This window comes from Moschus berezovskii, chromosome 9, assembly GCF_049115385.1.
Source record: "Moschus berezovskii isolate FMDL1 chromosome 9, NW_MosBer_1.0, whole genome shotgun sequence".
Lineage (NCBI taxonomy): Eukaryota > Metazoa > Chordata > Mammalia > Artiodactyla > Moschidae > Moschus > Moschus berezovskii.
Genome location: NC_142468.1, coordinates 27,210,394 through 27,230,315, shown reverse-complemented (window position 1 = coordinate 27,230,315; position 19,922 = coordinate 27,210,394). Strand labels below are relative to the sequence as shown.

The 19,922-nt window shown below is 46.6% G+C and overlaps 1 protein-coding gene across 11 annotated transcripts in view; it reads left to right on the top strand.

The window, feature by feature from the left end:
- The window catches only part of SYNE2 (spectrin repeat containing nuclear envelope protein 2), a 330,412-nt gene that overhangs the window by 304,040 nt on the left and 6,450 nt on the right, over window positions 1-19,922 (top strand). For 9 of the 11 annotated variants that reach the window (XM_055435962.2, XM_055435961.2, XM_055435957.2 and 6 more), the window contains 10 exons: window positions 2,662-2,824; window positions 8,757-8,944; window positions 9,487-9,637; window positions 10,006-10,188; window positions 11,621-11,758; window positions 12,553-12,747; window positions 14,347-14,629; window positions 15,127-15,195; window positions 16,100-16,239; window positions 19,118-19,232. In XM_055435962.2, the coding sequence (XP_055291937.2) occupies window positions 2,662-2,824; window positions 8,757-8,944; window positions 9,487-9,637; window positions 10,006-10,188; window positions 11,621-11,758; window positions 12,553-12,747; window positions 14,347-14,629; window positions 15,127-15,195; window positions 16,100-16,239; window positions 19,118-19,232 (1,625 nt within the window). Of the gene's footprint in view, window positions 1-1,589; window positions 1,741-2,661; window positions 2,825-8,756; window positions 8,945-9,486; window positions 9,638-10,005; window positions 10,189-11,620; window positions 11,759-12,552; window positions 12,748-14,346; window positions 14,630-15,126; window positions 15,196-16,099; window positions 16,240-19,117; window positions 19,233-19,922 lie in introns of those variants that run through there. The other 2 variants (XM_088839549.1, XM_055435963.2) reach the window with 2 other exon arrangements.

Here is a 19,922-nt window from a genome sequence, read left to right as displayed (position 1 = left end):
AAGGAAGGATCTAGATTACAGCTGCATCCAGGCCTGACCCCGGATTCTGTTGCTTCCTTTTTAATAAATCATCTTACGGCTTTGAAGGAAACTTCTTGTGGTATTTGCAGTAAGAATGTAATTTGGAAAATCTACCTTCTTCAGATCATCACAACCACAATTTCTGGGCATTTATCTCTGTCAGGCACTGTGCCAAATGCCTTTCATGCATTTATAGCTCGTTCTGTCCTCTCGGCCACCCAGTGGAGGAAGGCACCACCACTGTTCACACAGTGTTACACATGAGATTAAACAGAGCCAGGACTCATACTCAGACCCTTAACACAAAGTGTGTGCTCTTCATCACCAGGCTCCTTGGCCTCCTTCCAAGCTTGCCTTCCTCATGGCACTACGAGAAAAAAATATTTATAAAAGGACCGTGTGAGGGCCACTGCCATATAAATGAGGCCTTATCGTAGCAGTGTGTGATCCCAGTCATCAGTCATAAGAACTTAGTGAGTGAGCATAGTGAGTGCTTGCTTTATGCCAAAGGCTTTACATGTATCCCCTCGTTCTTCTCAGAAACCCCTACAAGGTCACTAATTTGCTGGTTGACAAGGAAACTGGGAACCAGGAAGGTTAGACTCCTTGCTGGGTATGCAGCTTATAGATGGTACAGTCGGGCTCAGACCGGGGCCTGCTAACCCCAAGGCTCTGGGCCGCATGTTGCCCAGACGCTACCACCTTCCTGAAGCTGAGGGGACCTGAGAGTCCTGCTGGAGGTGAGGGGCTGAGGTAGAAGGATTTTCCCTAAATTGTGAAACTAACTGGAAATAGAGCTGGAGCTAGAAAGCATTCCCCAAGGTTGATTGGGCTTCCCTGGTGGCCCAAATGGTAAAGAATCTACCCGCAATGTGGGAGACCAGGATTCAATCCCCGAATCAGGAAGATGCCCGGGAGAGGGGAATGGCTACCCACTCCAATATTCTTGCCTGGAGAATCCCATGGACAGAGGAGCCTGGCGGGCTACAGTCCATGGAGTCACAAAGAGTCAGACATGACCAAGCGACTAACACACACACACAAGGTTGATTTTGTCAATAGTGTGCGAAAAAAAACATAATAATAAAACTCTCTGGTAACACGTAACTCTATGGTTTTACTAGATAGTCACATGGACTAGAGGTGCTCATACATATTTATTCATTCAGGAAATGTTTGTAAACACCTCCTGGCCACTAGGGGTTCTGAGGGACTGCAGTGCACGCAGAGGGGGCCGCATGCCACCTGGCTGCTGTGGACTCTGTCCAGATGGGCACAGTGAATGGAGGATGCAAACACATTTAATGCCGGAGAGCCCCAGGGCTGTGGGAGCATGCGGGCGAGAAGCCCCCAGCTCATCTCAGAGAGAACAGCGGTAGAAGCTATGGGAGAAGGAAAAGGGAGCTGGTTTGTGGAGGGCAGGGCTGGAGGCAGACAGGCCACGGACCACCTGAGGAATTGAAAGGGTCAAGGTTTTAAACTGATGTGTCGGGGTCGGCGAGGACTGTGGAAGGGTTTGAATGAGGATCGGACGCTGTATACTTCAGCTACAGAATCAGAAGCTGGTAGGAGGGTGAGGGGGCAGCAGGAAGCTGTTCACAGGCAGTCAAGGAAGAGATGCTGGTGGCTGGGGCGGGAGGGGCACTTCCTGTGAGTTAGTCAGTGCCCCAGTTTCTCTTTCCAGCACCGTGGGATGCAGTTCTGATAGCACCTCATAACGTGAGTATCAGTAAGGGGGAACTTTCCATTGTTGCCATTACCGCAAGTCTCTGGGATTAAAAAAGCCCACGGATTACCAGAGCAAGCCTTCACTTGCTCTGCTTGAGGATTTTCACATTGTCTGTGGGGATCTATATGGAGATCATTTTCCCTCAGCCCCTGCATCACTCCCCCTTGACAGCACTTTGACATGCCCGTAAGCTCTCTGTGTATGCTGACGCCAAACGTGTTAGTTCAAGTCTACTCCATGCTGAGCCAGGTGGATTGATTGGGTTAAATGGAGCTGGAACGTGCTTGCTGACGACGTGTCCACCCCTCCCTTCTTGGCTCAGACAGCTGCCCCATGATGGGCTGGTTCCTTGTGTGCAGCTACGCCAGCACCTCAGGCTAGATGTGGTGGGTTTGGCACATGCTCTGTGCTGACTCAAGGAGAGGGTCTCATGAGAGGCATCTAGGGCCAGAGACCCCCAGTAAGCCAGGTGTGTGACATCTTTACCCGTCATGGAAGGTCCCTGACTGCTGTGACCTCGTTGATACCCAAGACAGAAACTGGACAGAAGTCACGTGTGGTGATGTTAAGATGGAAAGAAAGAAATGGCATCTCCTGACTCCTCTGGAGCCCCGGAAAGATGTACTAGGTCTCAGGGGATCCCACCTTGGGAAAGATAGGATTTTACGTGTGCCTGGGTAGATTAACTCTTAGTCCATTTAAAAATCAACCACAACAGCAGTTTTGTAAATTGTCCCATATTCTGTGAAAACTTGTATCTGGTGACATGAGCATTGTCCCTGCTATAAAATCAGTAACCAATGATGATTCCTTTTTACTCTCCAACACGCTTGTGGGTGCATTTTTCTCACCGCTAAACATTGTGCGTTGTTTTCCATCTCTTTTTTCTTTCCCCCTGCAAATATATTTAGGGTGAAGAAGTTGAAAGAGACCTTCGCTTTTATTCAGCAGTTAGACAAAAACATGAGCAACCTTCGCACTTGGTTGGCTCGGATCGAGTCTGAGCTCTCTAAGCCCGTGGTTTATGACGTCTGTGACGATCAAGAGATCCAGAAGAGGCTTGCTGAGCAGCAGGTGGGGAAGTGTGGAATGGGTTTTTGTCAGGGCCCACTCTCTCAGACCTGTCTCACACTGGCTGTGTGTTTTAGCGGCTTCACATCTCATAGTATTGGTGTGTTTCTTCCAGAGAAAGCTGACCACCTGTCTGTGTCCTTGGGGGTGTGAGGCGTCTGTCTTTTACACGCACACCCCACCATTCATGTGGCTCCTTGTGAAATATTTTGAATAATGTTCAAGATGCACACCTTAATTGTAGTGATAAATAAGGGTTTTTTTTTAAATTTTGTATTTTCCTTAATGTTGATCTTTGTTTTTGGTAACATAATTTTGGCAATGAATTGAAAGAAAAATAATTTTCCAACCAAAGAAGGTCTTCATGGGACAATACTTGATGGGTCTTATAGAGCTTCAAAAGAGTGGGGGGCTTGAGGGGTGGGGAATACAGAGGACCAGTAGCTGAGGAAGCCTCTGCCGTGGATGTTCTGTACATTTCTGCATCAGTTCTGTCCCCTCTTAGCCAACCCTGGAAATCCCACAGTTTGAACACCATTGAGTCCTGCCCCCTTACCTGATGGGTACTCTTTGGTCTCACTGACTTGTTAGATTCACTCTCCTGCCCTCCATGGGCTCATGTTCAGAAACTCATTCTCATATGCAGTACCCAGGCCTTTCTGTGTTTTTTAAATAGCTAAGTTTATGTTATTTTAGTAGCTTTTCTTCTCTTGTTTTTCTTAGCCCTGTGAACAGGTTCGGTTTTAACCATATAAAGCAGTATGGTCGCCATCAAGTTCACAGGCTTGTATGTTTTCTTCCTGTTTCCTCCAAAGCCTTGGTGTGTGTTTCTAACTCACCAGGCAGGGGCGATTCACCCACATATCACAGCTGCTTGGGGGCTGAACCTTTTTCATCAGATTATCATCAAGGCCCGAAGGCCACCCCTTGATGATAAATTCTCTTGAGTTCAGGTCAACATTTCATGCTCCCCTGAAATAGAGCTAAGTATTTGATAATACTCTCAACTTAGATCTTTATTTAATCCTATTACATTTTACTGTTTGAATAATGCCTATTCTCTGATTGTTAAACTAGTATGATTTAGCAATGCTCCAAAGTAAAAATACTGGTTTTTCCACTTAGTCTCAGAAATTTAAGTATATCTTTTCCATTGAGGTCATCTATATTCCATCTTTCTTTTGTGGAGAAATGAATGATATAACCACCATGTTAATGGACACTGCAGAGATTTTCATGCCTTTTCAGTATAGTCACAGCTACTAAATATTATCAGCTTTAATTACAAGACTGACCCATTAGGTTGGATTTCTTTGAATAGTCTCTTCATAGATAGGCCTTACATATGACTATTTACCCTGACTGGTGAGCTTTTTCAGGTAAATAGAACCAAAGCTGACATTATTTTTCCCCTTGAAGAATGATTGGCTAAATTTGGTAGGTGCCGATTATATAAATGTGTTAACATTATATAAATCTGACGTGTGACAAACATCATTAAATTGCAGGGAATTTATTCCCAAAAGTGTATAATTTGGAGCAGCTGCCATTCTCTTGGCCGTGTTTATTCCTGTATACTGAAATGCTATGTAATTTTAATCTGGCTGATTTGAAGTTTTCCTCTTCATAGAACTTAGAATCCCCATCATGGAATTCTTATCCCTTGGTTATAAAACAAATTATGGAGTTAGTGTCCAGGACCACCTTGCTGTAAAGAAGTCAGATATTGTATTAATTTTCTATTACACTGTCACAAATTACTACCAATTTAGAAGGTTAATGCACATTCATCATCTTATAGTTCAGGAGGTCAGAAATCTGGCACAGGGCTGAGGTCAAGGTGTTACCAGGGCTGCATTCCTTTCTGGAGGTTCTTGTGTTAGTGTTCATTAACTCAGTCGTGTCCAACTCTTTGTGACCCCATGGACTGCAGACAGGCTCCTCTGTCCGTGGAACTCTCTAGGGATCGAACCCAGGTTTCATGCATTGCAGGCAGGTTCTTTACTATCTGAGCCACCAGGGGAAGTTCTAGGGGAGGACCCATTTGTTTGCCTTGAGTTCCTAGACATTGCCCACATTTCTTGGGCCATGCCTCCTTCCTCCATCTTCAAAGCCAGCAACTTTGCGCATCTCTGTGCCTTTCTCCCTCCAATTGTCTCTACTACTTTTAAGGACCCTTGAGATTCCATTAGACCCACCCAGAGAATCCAGGATAATCTCCCTGTTTTAAGGTTGATTGGTGCGCTTAATTCTCCTCTGCCGTGTAACCTAGCATAGCTACAGTTCTGGGGATAAGGTCCTGGTTCTTAAAATGCCAATATTCTGCCTACCACAGATGTCCTGAAGAAACCTTTAATATTCTTATTTAGAATAAAAAAATATATATAACTTAACCTAGACCTTAAATGCTGCACCAAACACACAAAAAAAGTGTCACACACAAAAAAGTATAGGCCATTAGAAAAAAACTTTACCTGTGTCGCTGCCACTAATTTAAATATAATAAATTACCTGATTACTTCCAGAAATAAAACTCAAGCTTGAGATCACCTAGTCCTACCTTCTGCAGAAGCCTTCAGGCCCCCAAAGTGATTAAGAGCCGTGAGGTCCCTGGACCCTCATTGTAATATCCTTGGGAGCCTGGTGCAGAAAGGGTCAGATCTTACAAAAGTCTTTTTGCTTCTCTTCTTTATGACAAACACTTTAGGTAGTAAGGGTTGTGTTGTTATTCCTGTAGAATATGTATCATCTTCAAAATGTAAAGGAAGCAATGGCCACCTCTGTGACATTTTTAAACCGTGAACCACTTTCACTGAGTCTTCAGCGTTTCTCTCCAGTTTTCTTTGGTTTCTTGGTTCTCTGTAGAGGTGCCTGATGGTGGCCTGGGGGGTTAATTATCCCGCACCCTGTAATTACCAGTAGTCCCCTCCCCAGTGGGTCATGTCAGCTTTCTGCCAAACCCCCAGACCACTCCCGAAGGCCACCCTGCTGGACTTGCTTGACACCCCCAGCGCCTCCCAGGAGACACCCTGGAACCACTACCTGGGGTCCCGTAACACACCATGTGATTTTTGCCCTCTCGCCCTGGTTTTCCTTTTTTCTGCTCTTTCATCTTTTTCTGGTTCCTTGTGTGTTCTCATTTTCCCCGGCTGTATTCTCAGCCCTAGCGTCCTGCCTCCCCCATCTCCCTTAGCCCTTTTCCAGCTCTCGCGCTCTGTGCCACCTGTTCAGGAACAGAAAAACAAAGCAAACAGGCACCCGTGTTTCCAGAATTGCTGGCAAAAGTCTTCCATGTGGTTTTAGGATGTTTCTAAAGTTAGATTCATCTCTGCGTTTGAACACTTTGAAACCAGGGGCCTCACCACCAGTGCTAGTGGTGGGATTATCTCAGTTTGCAAAATGTCACTTGTCTAGGACTTCACTGGTTTGTGTTTTAAAAGAGTCCACTATTTATATTTTACAAGATGACTAGTTCACACTACAGTTGGCCATTTTGTGGTGTTTTAGAAGTTTTGGAAATTTTGAAAAACATCAGTTCAGTCGCTTAGTCGTGTCCGACTCTTTGCAACCCCATGAACCACAGCACGCCAGGCCTCCCTGTCCATCACCAACTCCCGGAGTTCACTCAAACCCATGTCCATCGAGTCGGTGATGCCATCCAACCATCTCATTCTCTGCCGTCCCCATCTCCTCCTACTCCCAATCCCTCCCAGCATCAGACTCTTTTCCAGTGAGTCAACTCGTCGCTTGAGGTGGCCAAAGTATTGGAGTTTCAGCTTCAGCATCAGTCCTTCCAATGAACACCCAGGACTGATCTCTCTTAGAATGGACTGGTTGGATTTCCTTGCAGTCCAAGGGACTCAAGAGTCTTCTCCAGCACCACAGTTCAAAAGCATCAATTCTTCGGCGATCAGCTTTCTTCACAGTCCAACTCTCACATCCATACATGACCACTGAAAAAACCATAGCCTTGACTAGACAGACCTTGATTGGCAAAGTAATGTCTCTGCTTTTTAATATGCTATCTAGGCTGGTCATAACTTTCCTTCCAGGGAGCAAGCGTCTTTTAATTTCATGGCTGCAATCAGCATCCGAAGTGATTTTGGAGCCCAAAAAAATAAAGTCTGACACTGAAAAACTTGGGGCTCCTTTTTTGCCAAGATGTTCATGGTCTTTTATAAAGCATTGGAGAGCCCGTTTCTTGCCATCATTCACCCTTTATATTAATCAGTTTTCTTTAGCTGTTTCATTCAGTATAAGCTGAGTAGAAAATGTAGAGTAACTGCAAAGAGGCTATTAAAATACATGGCATTTATGTTTATCCATAGACTAGACTTTCTCAGTGCTGTTCAGTCAAATCCTACCAAGCAAGGTCAGGGGCAGGTACCATTTTTGAAAGGTAATTGTCAGTATTACTCATTTAGCACCAGCATTAAGATTCCTTATTTGGCAAAACAGTTAAAAGGGACTTATCAATAGCTGAAAAGTTTTAAGAAAGCCTGTGGCAGTTCTGTGAACTGGCGAGAATTCTTAAATCTGAAATTGTATTAAACCTAGTAAAGCTAGTCTTCCACTGACCCCAAGATGACTGCCCCCATTACAGCATCTCAGACATTTGTCCTAGACTACAGCATTTAAAGAAAGTCACCTGCACGTCTCTTTTCATAGGACATATGGTGACGAACACAGAAAACCACATTTTCTGCTGAATGTAACTTTGAGGTACTCATTGTTCATAAGTTAGGATCTGTGTTGAGAACTGCTTGATTTAAAACTTGATTTGAGTGTTAGCATTTTGTTCTTTTGTTTCCACCTGGACACAGCATGAGACAAATGTGCATTTATCAGAAGAAGAGTGGGAAAACATTAGTCCTATCTAGTAATCCAGTCATAATCTCCAAGATTTTTAAATATTGAAATGACCTGGAATAAACTTCAGGCTACCCTTCTGTAGACAATGGTAGACATTGTTTATAAAATAATCCCTCTTAAAATGAACTTTGTTGAATCCAGCAGTTTATTTAACTTTGTCTATTTCGCAGTGTAGTTTGGGTAGTAAGATGAGTGGCGTGGCCTCATGTCAGTTATCACAGAGTTTGGATATCAGGAGAGGACTAACTCATCTAGAATAACAAGACAAACAGGCTGCTCACCTTGCCCTCACCCAGCCCTGCCCTTGTGTGCAGAAGAAATACTCCCTGGGTGATAACTGAAAATGCCATGTTTATTCTTAAACAAGTTTTCCAGGGACCATGCGCTTTCTCTTGGTGAGCCTTCATTTTCCTGAATCAGCAGTGCTCTCCCCATCATGGGACAAGACTCTAGAGACCCCGCCCCCTCCCCCATGAGTTGGAGGGCAAAGTCTCTACCCCAGATTCTTCCCTTGGGCCCATGGAGCCCTAGGATGCACTCATGGGGAGGCTGTGGACACCATGCCATGGTGCGCACAATTTGGGGAGTGGACTGTATGAAGATGGCACAGAACTCCTGGTAGATTTAAGAATCCTGTGACCCGTAAAAGGTTAAGAGTTTGTGTTGCTGAAGTCTTAGGTCCCATTCAAGACAGTTTTCCAAGGAAGACCTCCCAAAAGCCAAATCTTAAACTGAAGGCCCTTGAGATTGGATGGTGTGGAGTAGATCGAATGCCACCCCAAAGTCTGGGGTGGTGGGCTGTCAGGGGAGGGAACCCCCATTCCTGTGCCTCCTCCACCTAGTCATTCAACACCTTCATCCCACGGTTGCCCACAGTTAGGCGTCCTGTCAGGTGCTGCAGCGCAGGGGGTTGCACAAAGGTGACTCCGCCTGTATGGCGGAGTCCCAGGTCGAAATGCACGCAGGACTGTGTCCCCTAGGCTGGGAGGAGGGGGCCCTTCGATGCCAGCCCTCCCACCGCCACCTCCACCCCCCAGTGCCTCTTCCTCTCCTGCTGTTGCAGGACCTGCAGCGAGACATTGAGCAGCACAGCGCAGGGGTGGAGTCTGTGTTTAACATCTGTGACGTCCTCCTGCACGACTCGGATGCCTGCGCCAACGAGACGGAGTGCGACTCCATCCAGCAGACCACCAGGAGCCTGGACAGGCGCTGGAGGAACATCTGCGCCATGTCCATGGAGCGGCGGATGAAGTAAGGGCCGAGCCGCCCCCGGCTCACTTAAGTGTGGTCCGCCGACTCCATGTTCCCATCCGACCCGTGTAACAGTGACCGTGTTCTGTCAGCTTTACTGAGGGACGTGCTGAGTGCCGGCGGGGAAGGCTCAGTAGGTGTGGCCAGTCCTTATTAAAGAAATCACTCAGGGAAAGCATGATCAGGGTCATGTCTCACCCTGGCTCTGCTGTGTCTTGGGTGTGACTGCGGGTTACACTGTACTGAAGTGTCCCAGCTCAGTGTGGTAGAAGACGCCTATCTCCTGTTGGGCGACCTCTGTGAAGCTGGAGTTCGGAGAGACCTGGTATTCCCTGAAGGAGGGTGTCCTGACCACGAAGTGATGTCTCTGGTTATTTCCTGGAAGGGATAGCAGGATCACCCCCACGCCCCCCCCCACCCCCAGACATTTAGTGCCAATGCATGGGGCCAGGGCTGGAAGTGGGACCGGTCAAGGAAGAAGAAGCTGTCCAAAAGGTCTCATTGGAATGGGCAGCTTGCATTGAGTTCTTTCCTGCCGTTAGAATTGAGGAGACGTGGAGGCTATGGCAGAAGTTCCTCGACGATTACTCCCGCTTTGAGGACTGGCTCAAGGCCGCCGAGAGGACAGCGGCCTGTCCGAATTCCTCCGAGGTGTTGTACACAGCTGCCAAAGAGGAGCTGAAGAGGTTTGAGGTAAAGCTCCAAACCACCCCACCCCCGCCGCCCCCCAGCCAGCGGTCCTGAGGACTGGCACTCAGAGGGCTCGGGGCTGGCTGCAGGGTCTTCCCATGAGTGGCAGGCTTCCCCACCCCTAGTCAGGGCCCCCAGTCCCCAGTTGGCATTGGCTGCTCCAGCGGCTTTGCGGGGCATTACTGATTTATGACGACTGCCCGGCCACGACCTTGAAAGGCTGTTCTCTGGTAGCATCAAAAGAATGAGTGAAGCTGGCGACTCATGCCTTTCATCTGGGGATGGACACTTGAGGCAGGTGGCCTGGGGCCTGGAAGGGGTGTCCTGGCGCCCTGGAGCTGTGGCACTGATGGGCCCCCCCAATGCTGCAGGCCTTCCAGCGGCAGATCCACGAGAGGCTGACGCAGCTGGAGCTCATCAACAAGCAGTACCGGCGGCTGGCCCGCGAGAACCGCACCGACACGGCCAGCAGACTGAAACAGATGGTGCACGAGGGCAACCAGCGCTGGGACAACCTCCAGAAGCGGGTCACGGCCATCCTGCGGAGACTCAGAGTAACCCCTCTACGTCACCAGCTCATTTGTAGATGCTGGGGGGTGTGGGAAGCTGATACTTGCTATCAATCAGGCTTGTAACAAAAGCAGTGGGTAGAAGGTGTCTCTTGAGGCTTAAGCTGTCTTAACGTTCTTCCCGCAGAGCCTTCCCCTTTGTCTAAGTCCAAAGCTGCCATGAAAGCTGCCAAAAAGCATTTTTTTTTTTTTTTAAAAAAAGTTATTTGCCTCAGAATAGGCTTGAACCTGTTTATGGGATTTGTGTTACCAAATACATTGCTTTTTTCAGCTTCTGTCACCCCAAGGGTGACACCCACACTGCCCAGGGTCTGGGGCACCGTCGTCACTGGCTCTGGTGAAGGTACCTCTTAGTCTAGAAAGGGCCCACTTTGCCCATCTGCCCATGTGTCCTGTTGGCTCTTGCACTGTGAGGGGATGGACAGAGCCCCCTCTGTACTGGGGGTTGGGGACAGTGATTGTTCTCCCAATTTTAGAGCAACTGACAAACCTCAAATGTTGGGTTTGGTTCTGGGGTATAAACAGTCACCTTAGAGTTCTGTAACTCATAAGACATCATATGTCAGCCCTTTGTGACTCCAGGTGTAAACTGACAGGACCAGTGTGGGTGGTGGCTGCAGGAAGTAATTTGAATCCTTGATTCTTTTCACAAGGCAGAGTGCCCTTAAAGCCATTCTAAGAAAAGGCAAATCTGGGTGTGGTTTTTTTTTTTTTTTCTTTAAACCTCAGGGAGAAGAAATTGGCTAGCTTTTCAGATACCCCCTTGTGTTAATTTTTTTATCTTCTGCTAATTTGACTGTGACTAGCCAAAACCTTCACTTGGCACAGTGTTTGTCTGAGAATCAGCTGCCTGTCTATGAGGTGGTAACCCAAGAGGCCTCCTAAATTGGAGTTGATAAATCTGGGTTTTCTTTCTTTGAGGAAATATACTCAGGATTATATCAGTGAAGGCAGATGGGGCACTAGTCCAGGTTCAACCCCAAGATGGGTACTTTTCCATCTTGAAACTACTAAATCCTTGGCAAGCAAAAGTTCCCATAGAAAGCTAACAGGTAGAAACAGGCAAATGCCTGGCCTGGACTCTAAGGGGGTTCTTCAAAGGACAGACTAGGAAAATCACTGACGTAAACTAGAGAATTATAGAATTTCCAATGCTGAAAGAACCTTAGAGATCATGGTGAACATTCCCACATCTCATTTACCAGCAGACACTGAGACTCAGAGAAGTTAGAGGACTTGTTGGTATCATAGCCAGGACCAGACCCCAGGCTCCTGACCCCACAGTGGTCCCCCCGCATGCTGAGTTGGCCTCTGGGGGTACCCCAGACTCCCCTTCCCCTGTGCTGAAAATGACCTTGTTATCTGCCTTAACTCCTGTTCTGCCATCAACACAAATGTGACTCTCCACCTTTCACAGCATTTCACCAACCAAAGGGAGGAATTCGAGGGGACCAGAGAGAGCATCCTGGTGTGGCTTACGGAAATGGACCTGCAGCTGACCAACGTGGAGCACTTCTCCGAGAGCGATGCTGACGACAAGATGCGCCAGCTGAACGTAAGGCCTGCTTTCCTGGCTCCTCCCCACAGACTGCACCCTGGCAGAGGAGAGCTGGCCAAGTACAAACTCCACCCGACACCCTGAGAGCAGATTCCAGAGTTGTCAGGGCAGCCAGACCGCATCCACCTGTGTCCTGCCAGGTTATCACGAGCAAGGATACTGTTCCTTACAGTCCAGGGGTCATTGGAACAAGGCCCTTCATTCTCTTTGTCATTTATAATCGTCCAAGAAGAGAACACTCCTGAGGTTCCAAAACTTCATTCGTAAGATGCTGTTTTTCCGTCTGAGTACACCTGTGGGCTGTAGCAGGACGAAACTCTCCCTCAAGAGCATGGGATGGACTGGGAGATTGGGATTGACATACATACACTGTTGATACTATGTATAAAGTAGATAACTGATGAGATCCTACTGTCTAGCACAGGGAACTCGACTCAGTGTCCTGTGGTGACCCAAATGGGAAGGAAACCCAAAAAAGAGGGTATATGTGTTCACTTTGCTGTGCAGTGGAAACTAACACAATATTGTAAAGCAACTATACGCCAATAAAAATATAAATAAATAAGTTAATACAAAAGAACAGTAGGACCAGGAACAGATACTTCTCACACCCAAAAGCAGTAAATGTCCATTTGTGCCAGACCTTTAGAATTATTTTAATTAGAAAAGTTAGTGCCCAAAAGGGGGAAGAAAAAAATGTGTGTGATCATTTTAAATTCTTATTATAGTCACTTAGTTCAAAATTGATGGAGCTAGAGTTTGAAATCCTTTCTTCTTCATCCTCTAAATAGGGTTTCCAGCAGGAAATTACATTAAATACCAACAAGATTGATCAGCTTATCGTTTTTGGGGAGCAACTCATTCAGAAGAGTGAGCCCCTGGACGCCGTGCTGATTGAGGACGAGCTGGAGGAACTGCACCGCTACTGCCAGGAAGTGTTTGGCAGGGTTTCCCGGTTCCACCGGAGGCTCACCTCCCACGCGCCGGTAAGGGGACCACCCCTCCCACAGGGGGCTTCTGGGCCCCCCAAAGCTGATATTTGACTCCACTTTTTTAATACTTATTTATTTGGCTGCACTGGGTCTGAGATGGGCACACAGGCTCTTTAGTTGCAGCATGTGAACTCTTAGTTGCAGCATGTGGGATCTAGTTCCCTGACCCCAGGGATAGAGCCCCGGGCCCCCTGCAGCGAGAGCATGGAGTCTTAGCTACTGAACCACCATGGAAGTTCCTTGACTCCACTTTTAAAGACTGGGAAACTTACCATGTTATGGTTAACAATAGTTGTTTTTTTTTTTTAAACCTATGTTTTTGTTTTATTAAAGTGTAGTTGCTGTACAATATTATATGTCACAGGTGTATGGTACAGTGAGCCACAGTGTTTAAAAGTTATGCTCCATTTATAGTTATTATAAAATATTGGCTGTATTCCCGTGTTTACAGTGTATCCTTGTAGCCTGTTTTTACCTAATGGTTTGTACCTCTTACTCCCCCTACCCCGATGTGGCCTGTCTGCACTACCCTTTCCTCACTACTCTGTCTGTGAGTCTGCTTTAAGAAACTGAGTTGAAAAATGTTCTTTCCACTCTTACTAATGTAGAGTCGTACTTACTGAGGAGCTGCTATTTCCCAATGGAAAGGATGGGCCTCTTGCAAGTTCTTGCTCCTCTCACCTGTTTCCCACGGGTTCCTCAGCACAGAGCTTCTCTGGCCTGTGTCAGTACCCCCAGGATATGATGATAACTGTCCTGGTTTTGCTTCTGGCAGTAGCTTGGTGATGTATCGGCCTTTTTCTGTATCTCAATATTTGTGCCTTTCTAGTGCTTTATTCTCACCTTTGAAGCACCAAAAGACCAGCTTTCCAAAGAAGTTGTGATGTTTCCCTGGAGAGAGTCACCTCTGGGACGTTCAGGTGGAATCAAGGCCATTGTTTACAGTTCACTGCCTCTGCCAGAAGTTTCATTGGTGACCACTGACCAACACGATTGGCCACCTTTTCTATCTTTATGTCTCCCATCTGGCCAACTTGAAACATAACTTCTTTAAAAATTACCCTCAATTCCTTCATTTTATAACATAACCATATAGAGTCATTTTTCTTAAAGTAATTGTAACATAGGGGAATAAAATTCTGTATCTGGAACAAGAAGATTGGAGGACAAGAAGAAAGAGCTGGTCCATGATATTGTGAATTTCCTTTTAGAACATGCTAATGACCTTTAAAATTGTGTTTTAATTTTCTGATTCTTAGATGAAGCTACCATTAACCATCAGTGAAACTTTGTCCTCCATTTCCTTATCTTCTATATAAACATATTTAACTTAGATGATCAAGTTTCCGGTTTTGCAAGGAAAGAAGGTAGAGTTTTGGAAAATACGGATCCTGGGTCCCACACTTGATACTCTAAATTGGAATAACCACAGACAGGGCGTGGGGACCTGATTCTTTTCAAAGTCTCCTCAGAAACACTGGTGGTGGCCATTCTCAGGAGCTGCTAGTTGGGCAGACTTAGCTACTGACACTCCGCATCGTGGCAACAGGCTATGATTTGGTTAATTCTGAAAACTGGACACCCCTGTTCTAGGGCTTGGAAGATGAAAAGGAGGCCTCTGAGAACGAGACTGACGTGGAAGACCCCAGAGAGATCCAGGACGACTCTTGGCGTAAAAGGGGAGCAAGCGAGGAGACCTCCTCCCCACAGTCCCTTTGCCAACTGGTTCCCCCAGCACTGGGGCCCGAGCGCTCTGGCTGTGAGACCCCTGTCAGCGTGGACTCCATCCCCCTGGAGTGGGACCACACAGGCGACGTGGGGGGCTCCTCCTCTCACGAGGAAGACGAGGAGGGCCCGTACTACACTGCACTGTCAGGTATGGACACAGGTGGCTGAGTTCTTAGCACCCAAGCCACACGCCCAGCTCCCGGTAGTCAGAGTGCAGCCTGTGGTTGACCAGACATCCTGTGGCTTGCTGTGTCTGTCCTGCCTGCCTTTGACCTACCTGAGAGCTGGCTCATTCCTATTACTGATGGAATGAAAGGGAAAAATAAAATCCACATTCGGATGTGAAGGCTGTTTGATGATGGCTCTGGATATTGGAGGCTCATCAGTGGACTTCTCAGTTGAGTTTTGCAGAGTTATCAGGGATTGTCTCTGCCCTTTCTATGCAGTTCCTCTCCCCCACCACTACTTTGGATGGTCAGGAGTTGGCTGAAAAAAAAAAAAATCCTGTTTTTTAAAATCTTTTTAATAAAACAGATGAAGGATAGTTACTTTTCTCCTCCCAGGTGACAATGTTTCTACTGTTTTAATACTTGGACATTTGTCTACAGCGCCTGCAGTGAGGAAAATGACATTGTTCTTTTTCAGATATAGAAATCCTTGAAAATCCTGAGGCATATCTTAAAATGACCACAAAAACTTTGAAAGCGTCTTCTGGTAGGCCCCTGCCCATGCATGTGTCTCAACATGGCAGCGTCCTGTGGCACGCACCGCATCCTAAACCTTGCTCCCATGTCATGTCTGACCTCTGCCTTCTGTGGACACCATGGGCCTTGGTCCTTGCGTCATGGTGTATTCGCACTGCCATACTCACACATAGCTTCGTGCTCCATGCAAAACCCTCCAGACCAGAGCAGTCTCCACACCATCCTTCTCCTCCCCCTCAGGCCCATGCGGAAGGGAGTTCTTCACGGTGCCTTTTTAAATTTTTCTCTCCATCTAACTCAAGTCCTTTGGCATGGGCCAAGCTTTCTTCAGGGTGGCTTGGTTTGGAACCACTACCTTGCTTACGGTGATTTCCTGGGAAGAGGGTGGGGAGTGGGGGGTGTGGGTACCGCTGCCTTTGCCACAGGAGAAGACACCTTCGTCTCCCTGACTTTCAGCTCTGCTCTTCCTTCCCTGCTCCATCCCTACCTGCAGTGGTTGGCTAGAGCCACGAGCGCCCCTGGGGTCCTTGAATCTACCCTGATGTTCACTCTTCCTCGCACTCCTGAGAGATCTTCAGTTCTCTCGGCCCCCAGACCCAGCCTCGCTGCCAGCACCCCTGCCACTAGGCCCCCGGCTCCAAAAGGCCATTCACCTCACAGCAGATCATGTTTGTTGTGCTCCATCGTGAACCCACCTAGTGAAGGCCCAGTGTCGCTCAGTTGCATGAGTCTCATTTCATCCCCTTCTGGGACATACTGACATTTTGCAAACATGCATGCTTTGCAAGGAAAGCTGCAGAACTCATATTATACTATAACCTGATGCCATGTTACCCATGACCTTTTTTGTGTAACTAAATATGAATCCTTTGGTTGGAGAGAATGGACCATCACTTGCCATTTTTTTGTTTCAGGCAAATCCATTTCTGAAGGCCCCTCGTGGCATGTTCCTGACAGTCCTTCCTGTCCCAAGCGTCGCTACAAACAAATGGGAGGTGACAGGAATGTTCAACCCATCCCCTCTGATTCCAGCACCCCTTATAAACCAGCCTATGTAAGTCTTGACCCCACTGAGAATATAACCCACATCCATGAGTTACAGCTGAAACTTTTAAAGAGAGAGAGATTTTGGTGTATATTGCATGTGCTCCCCTGCTAGGCCTATTTGGGGTTGGTTTTCCCATGGTGACATACTTCATGAAGACTCTGGCATAACTGACTAGACTTAGAGATGGGTGTCTGGCCAAACACCATCTTTGAGTGTTGACATACGATGACTGTGGTATTTACTGTTGAGTCAGTCATCTGTGCAAACAACAGAGAAGCAAAGTGGTGGCATTCCTGAGCTGCTCCTGAGCTCCCAAACCTTTGATATATTCACCTCGATTATGGTAGGTCAGCTGGTAAAGAATCCACCTGCAATGCAGGAGACCCCGGTTCAATTCCTGGGCTGGGAAGATCCCCTGGAGAAGGGATAGGCTACCCACTCCAGTATTCCTGGGCTTCCCTGGTGGCTCAGTCGATAAAGAATCCACCTGCAATGCAGGAGACCTGGGTTCAATCCCAGGGTTGGGAAGATCCCCTGGAGAAGGACATGGCAATCCACTCTAGTATTCTTGCCTTGACAGAGGAACATGGTGGGCTACAGTCCATGGGGTCACAAAGAGTTGAACACGACTGAGTGACTAAGCACAGCACATACATTCTAGTCAAAAAATTGTGACTTCCTATTCAGAAAGATGCCAGTGTGCAGTGGTAGACAGAGGATGAGCTGGTTGATGGCATCATTGACTCAGTGGACACGAGTTTGAGCAAACTGGGAGACAGTGAAGGACAGGGAAGCCTGGCGTGCTGCAGTCCATGGGGTCACAAAGAGTCAAACACAGCTGAGGGACTGAACAAATAGTAGACCTGGGTTTGATTCCCAGCCCTATGAGGAAATTGCTCTAGAGCTGTAAGCACTTAAACTTACCTCTGTAAGCCTTCCTTACCTGAATATAAACCTACCTTACATAAAGTCAGAAAAGGAAAACAAATATCATATAATATCGCATATATGTGGAATCCAGAAAAATGGTATAGATGATCTTATTTTCAAAGAAAAAATAGAAACACAGACATAAGAGAACAAACATATGGACACCAAGGGGAGAAGAGGGTATGGGATGAATCGGGAGATTGAGACTGACATGTACACACTACCACGCATGTGTGTGAGTCGCTCAGTCGTGTCCAACTCTTGGCAACCCCATGGACCACCAGGGTTCTTCTGCCCATGGATTCTCCAGGCAAGAATACTGGAATGGGTAGCCATTTCCACCTCCAGGGGATCTTCCCAACCCGGGTCTCCTGCACTGCAGGCAGATTCTTTACCACCTGAGCCACCAGGCAAGCCACCATGTATAAAACAGATAAATAATGAGAACCTACTGTATAGCACAAGAAACTCTACTCAGTACTTACTCTGTGGTGACCTAAATGGGAAGGACATCCAAAAAAGAGGGGATATACCTATACATATAGCTGATTCACTTTGCTATGTAGCAGAAATTGACCGAACAGTGTAAGGAACTCTACTCCAATAAAAACTCATTTAAAAACAAAAACCTACCTTACATAACTGTTGCTAGGATTAATGTGTATGAAAATATAAGCAAGGCCCTCAGAAGTGGTCACCAGCATTATTAGCTCTACTGTATACGGTTTGTTGTTCTCGTTGTTCTGCTGCTGACTGTTTCTTCTTGGTTACATGTTCCTCAGGCAACGTAAGTCCTTGCCGTGCCCTGGTTATGCAGCTGTTGGGGGCCAGCCAAGCCTAGGATTTAATGTTGGCCCCAGATCATTCTCAGTATTGAGAATTAGTGACCAGCAAGTCGAAATTAAAACATCTCATACATTTTTAGTGTCATCTCTTAGAGAACCCAGAAGTGATGTGAGCATCACTAGATTCATCCTCAAAGTCCCCTCTACATGTAGGAGTGAATGTTGCTAGACAGTGGAAAAGATTCTGCCTAAACATGGTCAGACCCTAGTCAATTGATAATGGATTGTCTGTACCCAACTCAGAAACTCTTCAGCAAGCAGTTATCATTTTACCTCTGTCCCTTTGTGGTGCACAGTAAGACTCGATGGCCCCAGGGGGAGACCCCAGCACCTCACTTTTTGCTTTACATCCAGGGCGTATGGTGTGGCCTCTCCAGGTGACTATGCTTGTGTTATTACCTGGCCACTTTCAAAAGCTCAACCCTTTTTGGATGTGTCTGCAACCACAAATCTGAGAGGGTTTTGGCTTTTGTGTGTTTTTTTTTTTTTCTTTTCTTTCATTCCACATAAATAGACCATATGGACACAATCCAAAAAACATGACTTTTCTGAAAAAGATACATTTATTTTGGGGAAGGCCGAGGAAACAGCGCAATCAGCTCTGTGATAACAGAAGAGTCAGTATATTCTCTGAAAGGTAAAGGTTTGTCACGAAGGACCCTAGTTGGCAGATTTGTGCTCTGTTTCCAATTCCTGGTGATGATAATGCCAACCAGTTCTACAGAGTGACTGGGAGGGATAATGAAAATTTTGTAAAAACCTGCAAATGTAAAAGTGCTAACACAGTACAGTCTGGTAGGCTCAACAATTGTTTGGTCTTTTTGCACAGTTCAATAGGGGAACATTAGGAAGCCTCACATTAAATCAGGCCATTCTGTTCCCAACATTGACCTATCACCTGCTTCCCCCTCCCTGGGCCTTTGATGAGACTTTATTTTTGCCATCAGTTCTGCTCCTTACAAATGCTACCCATATACTTAAATACCTCTGTATTACCAACAAGCTACCCTTTGAAGGAAAGGGCTCCCGGATCTTCATTATGAACCAAGACAGTCTTCAGACAGCCTTTAAAATTTATAGATGGTAATGTAAAATTTGTCTCATTCTAGGTAAAACTGCTGTTGTCTCCAGGGACTGAAGGTGGCAAGGAAGATCCAGGGGTTCTGACTGGCAGTGCACAGCAGGAAGACGAGGACCTGGCCGCCCTCACTGGGCAGCAGCCAGGTACAGTTAGATCAGGCAGTTGTTCAGAGGCAGAGACTATGTCTTGGGTTGCTTAGACATTTACTCTAAGTCTCTGCTCAACAGAGCATTAACTAGGAACTGACCAATTACCTGATTCACCAAACTTCTGAACTTGACCTAGAGCAGCCAATGTTATTTTAGATACAGCTGACTTATATTTATGAACAAATTCCTAGGTTATTCACTTTACTTTCACAACTATTCTTTAAATATTGACAAAATGAGTCTCATATGATGAAGGGCCTGTTTGCACCTGCGTGACTTTGCTTGTGTGTAAAGATCAGACATGAAGATGACAATTAGTGTGTGTCAGGTGTCTCCTTTTACCATAAAAGTAACAACTCAACTGACACTAAGTCAAGTTCATAGCATTGACCTGATCACTCATGGACAGGAGGACAGAGCATCTTAAATACAGCATGAACTGGAGTGTTGAACATGGGACCACAGTGTATCTTGGCAACATGTTGGGCCTCCTAGCCACTCTGCACCTTGTCCCAGGCCCTGTGAGAGTACACTGGCACAGGCCTTGAACCCGAGCGGAGGAAACGTGCTGTTCCACATTCGGGGGAAGCGTTAACCCCCAAACCCTGGGCCTCTTGCAAGGAACATCACCTCCAGGTTTTATCACCGTGACCCTGAATTAGTTGGAAGCAGAGAAATCTGTTT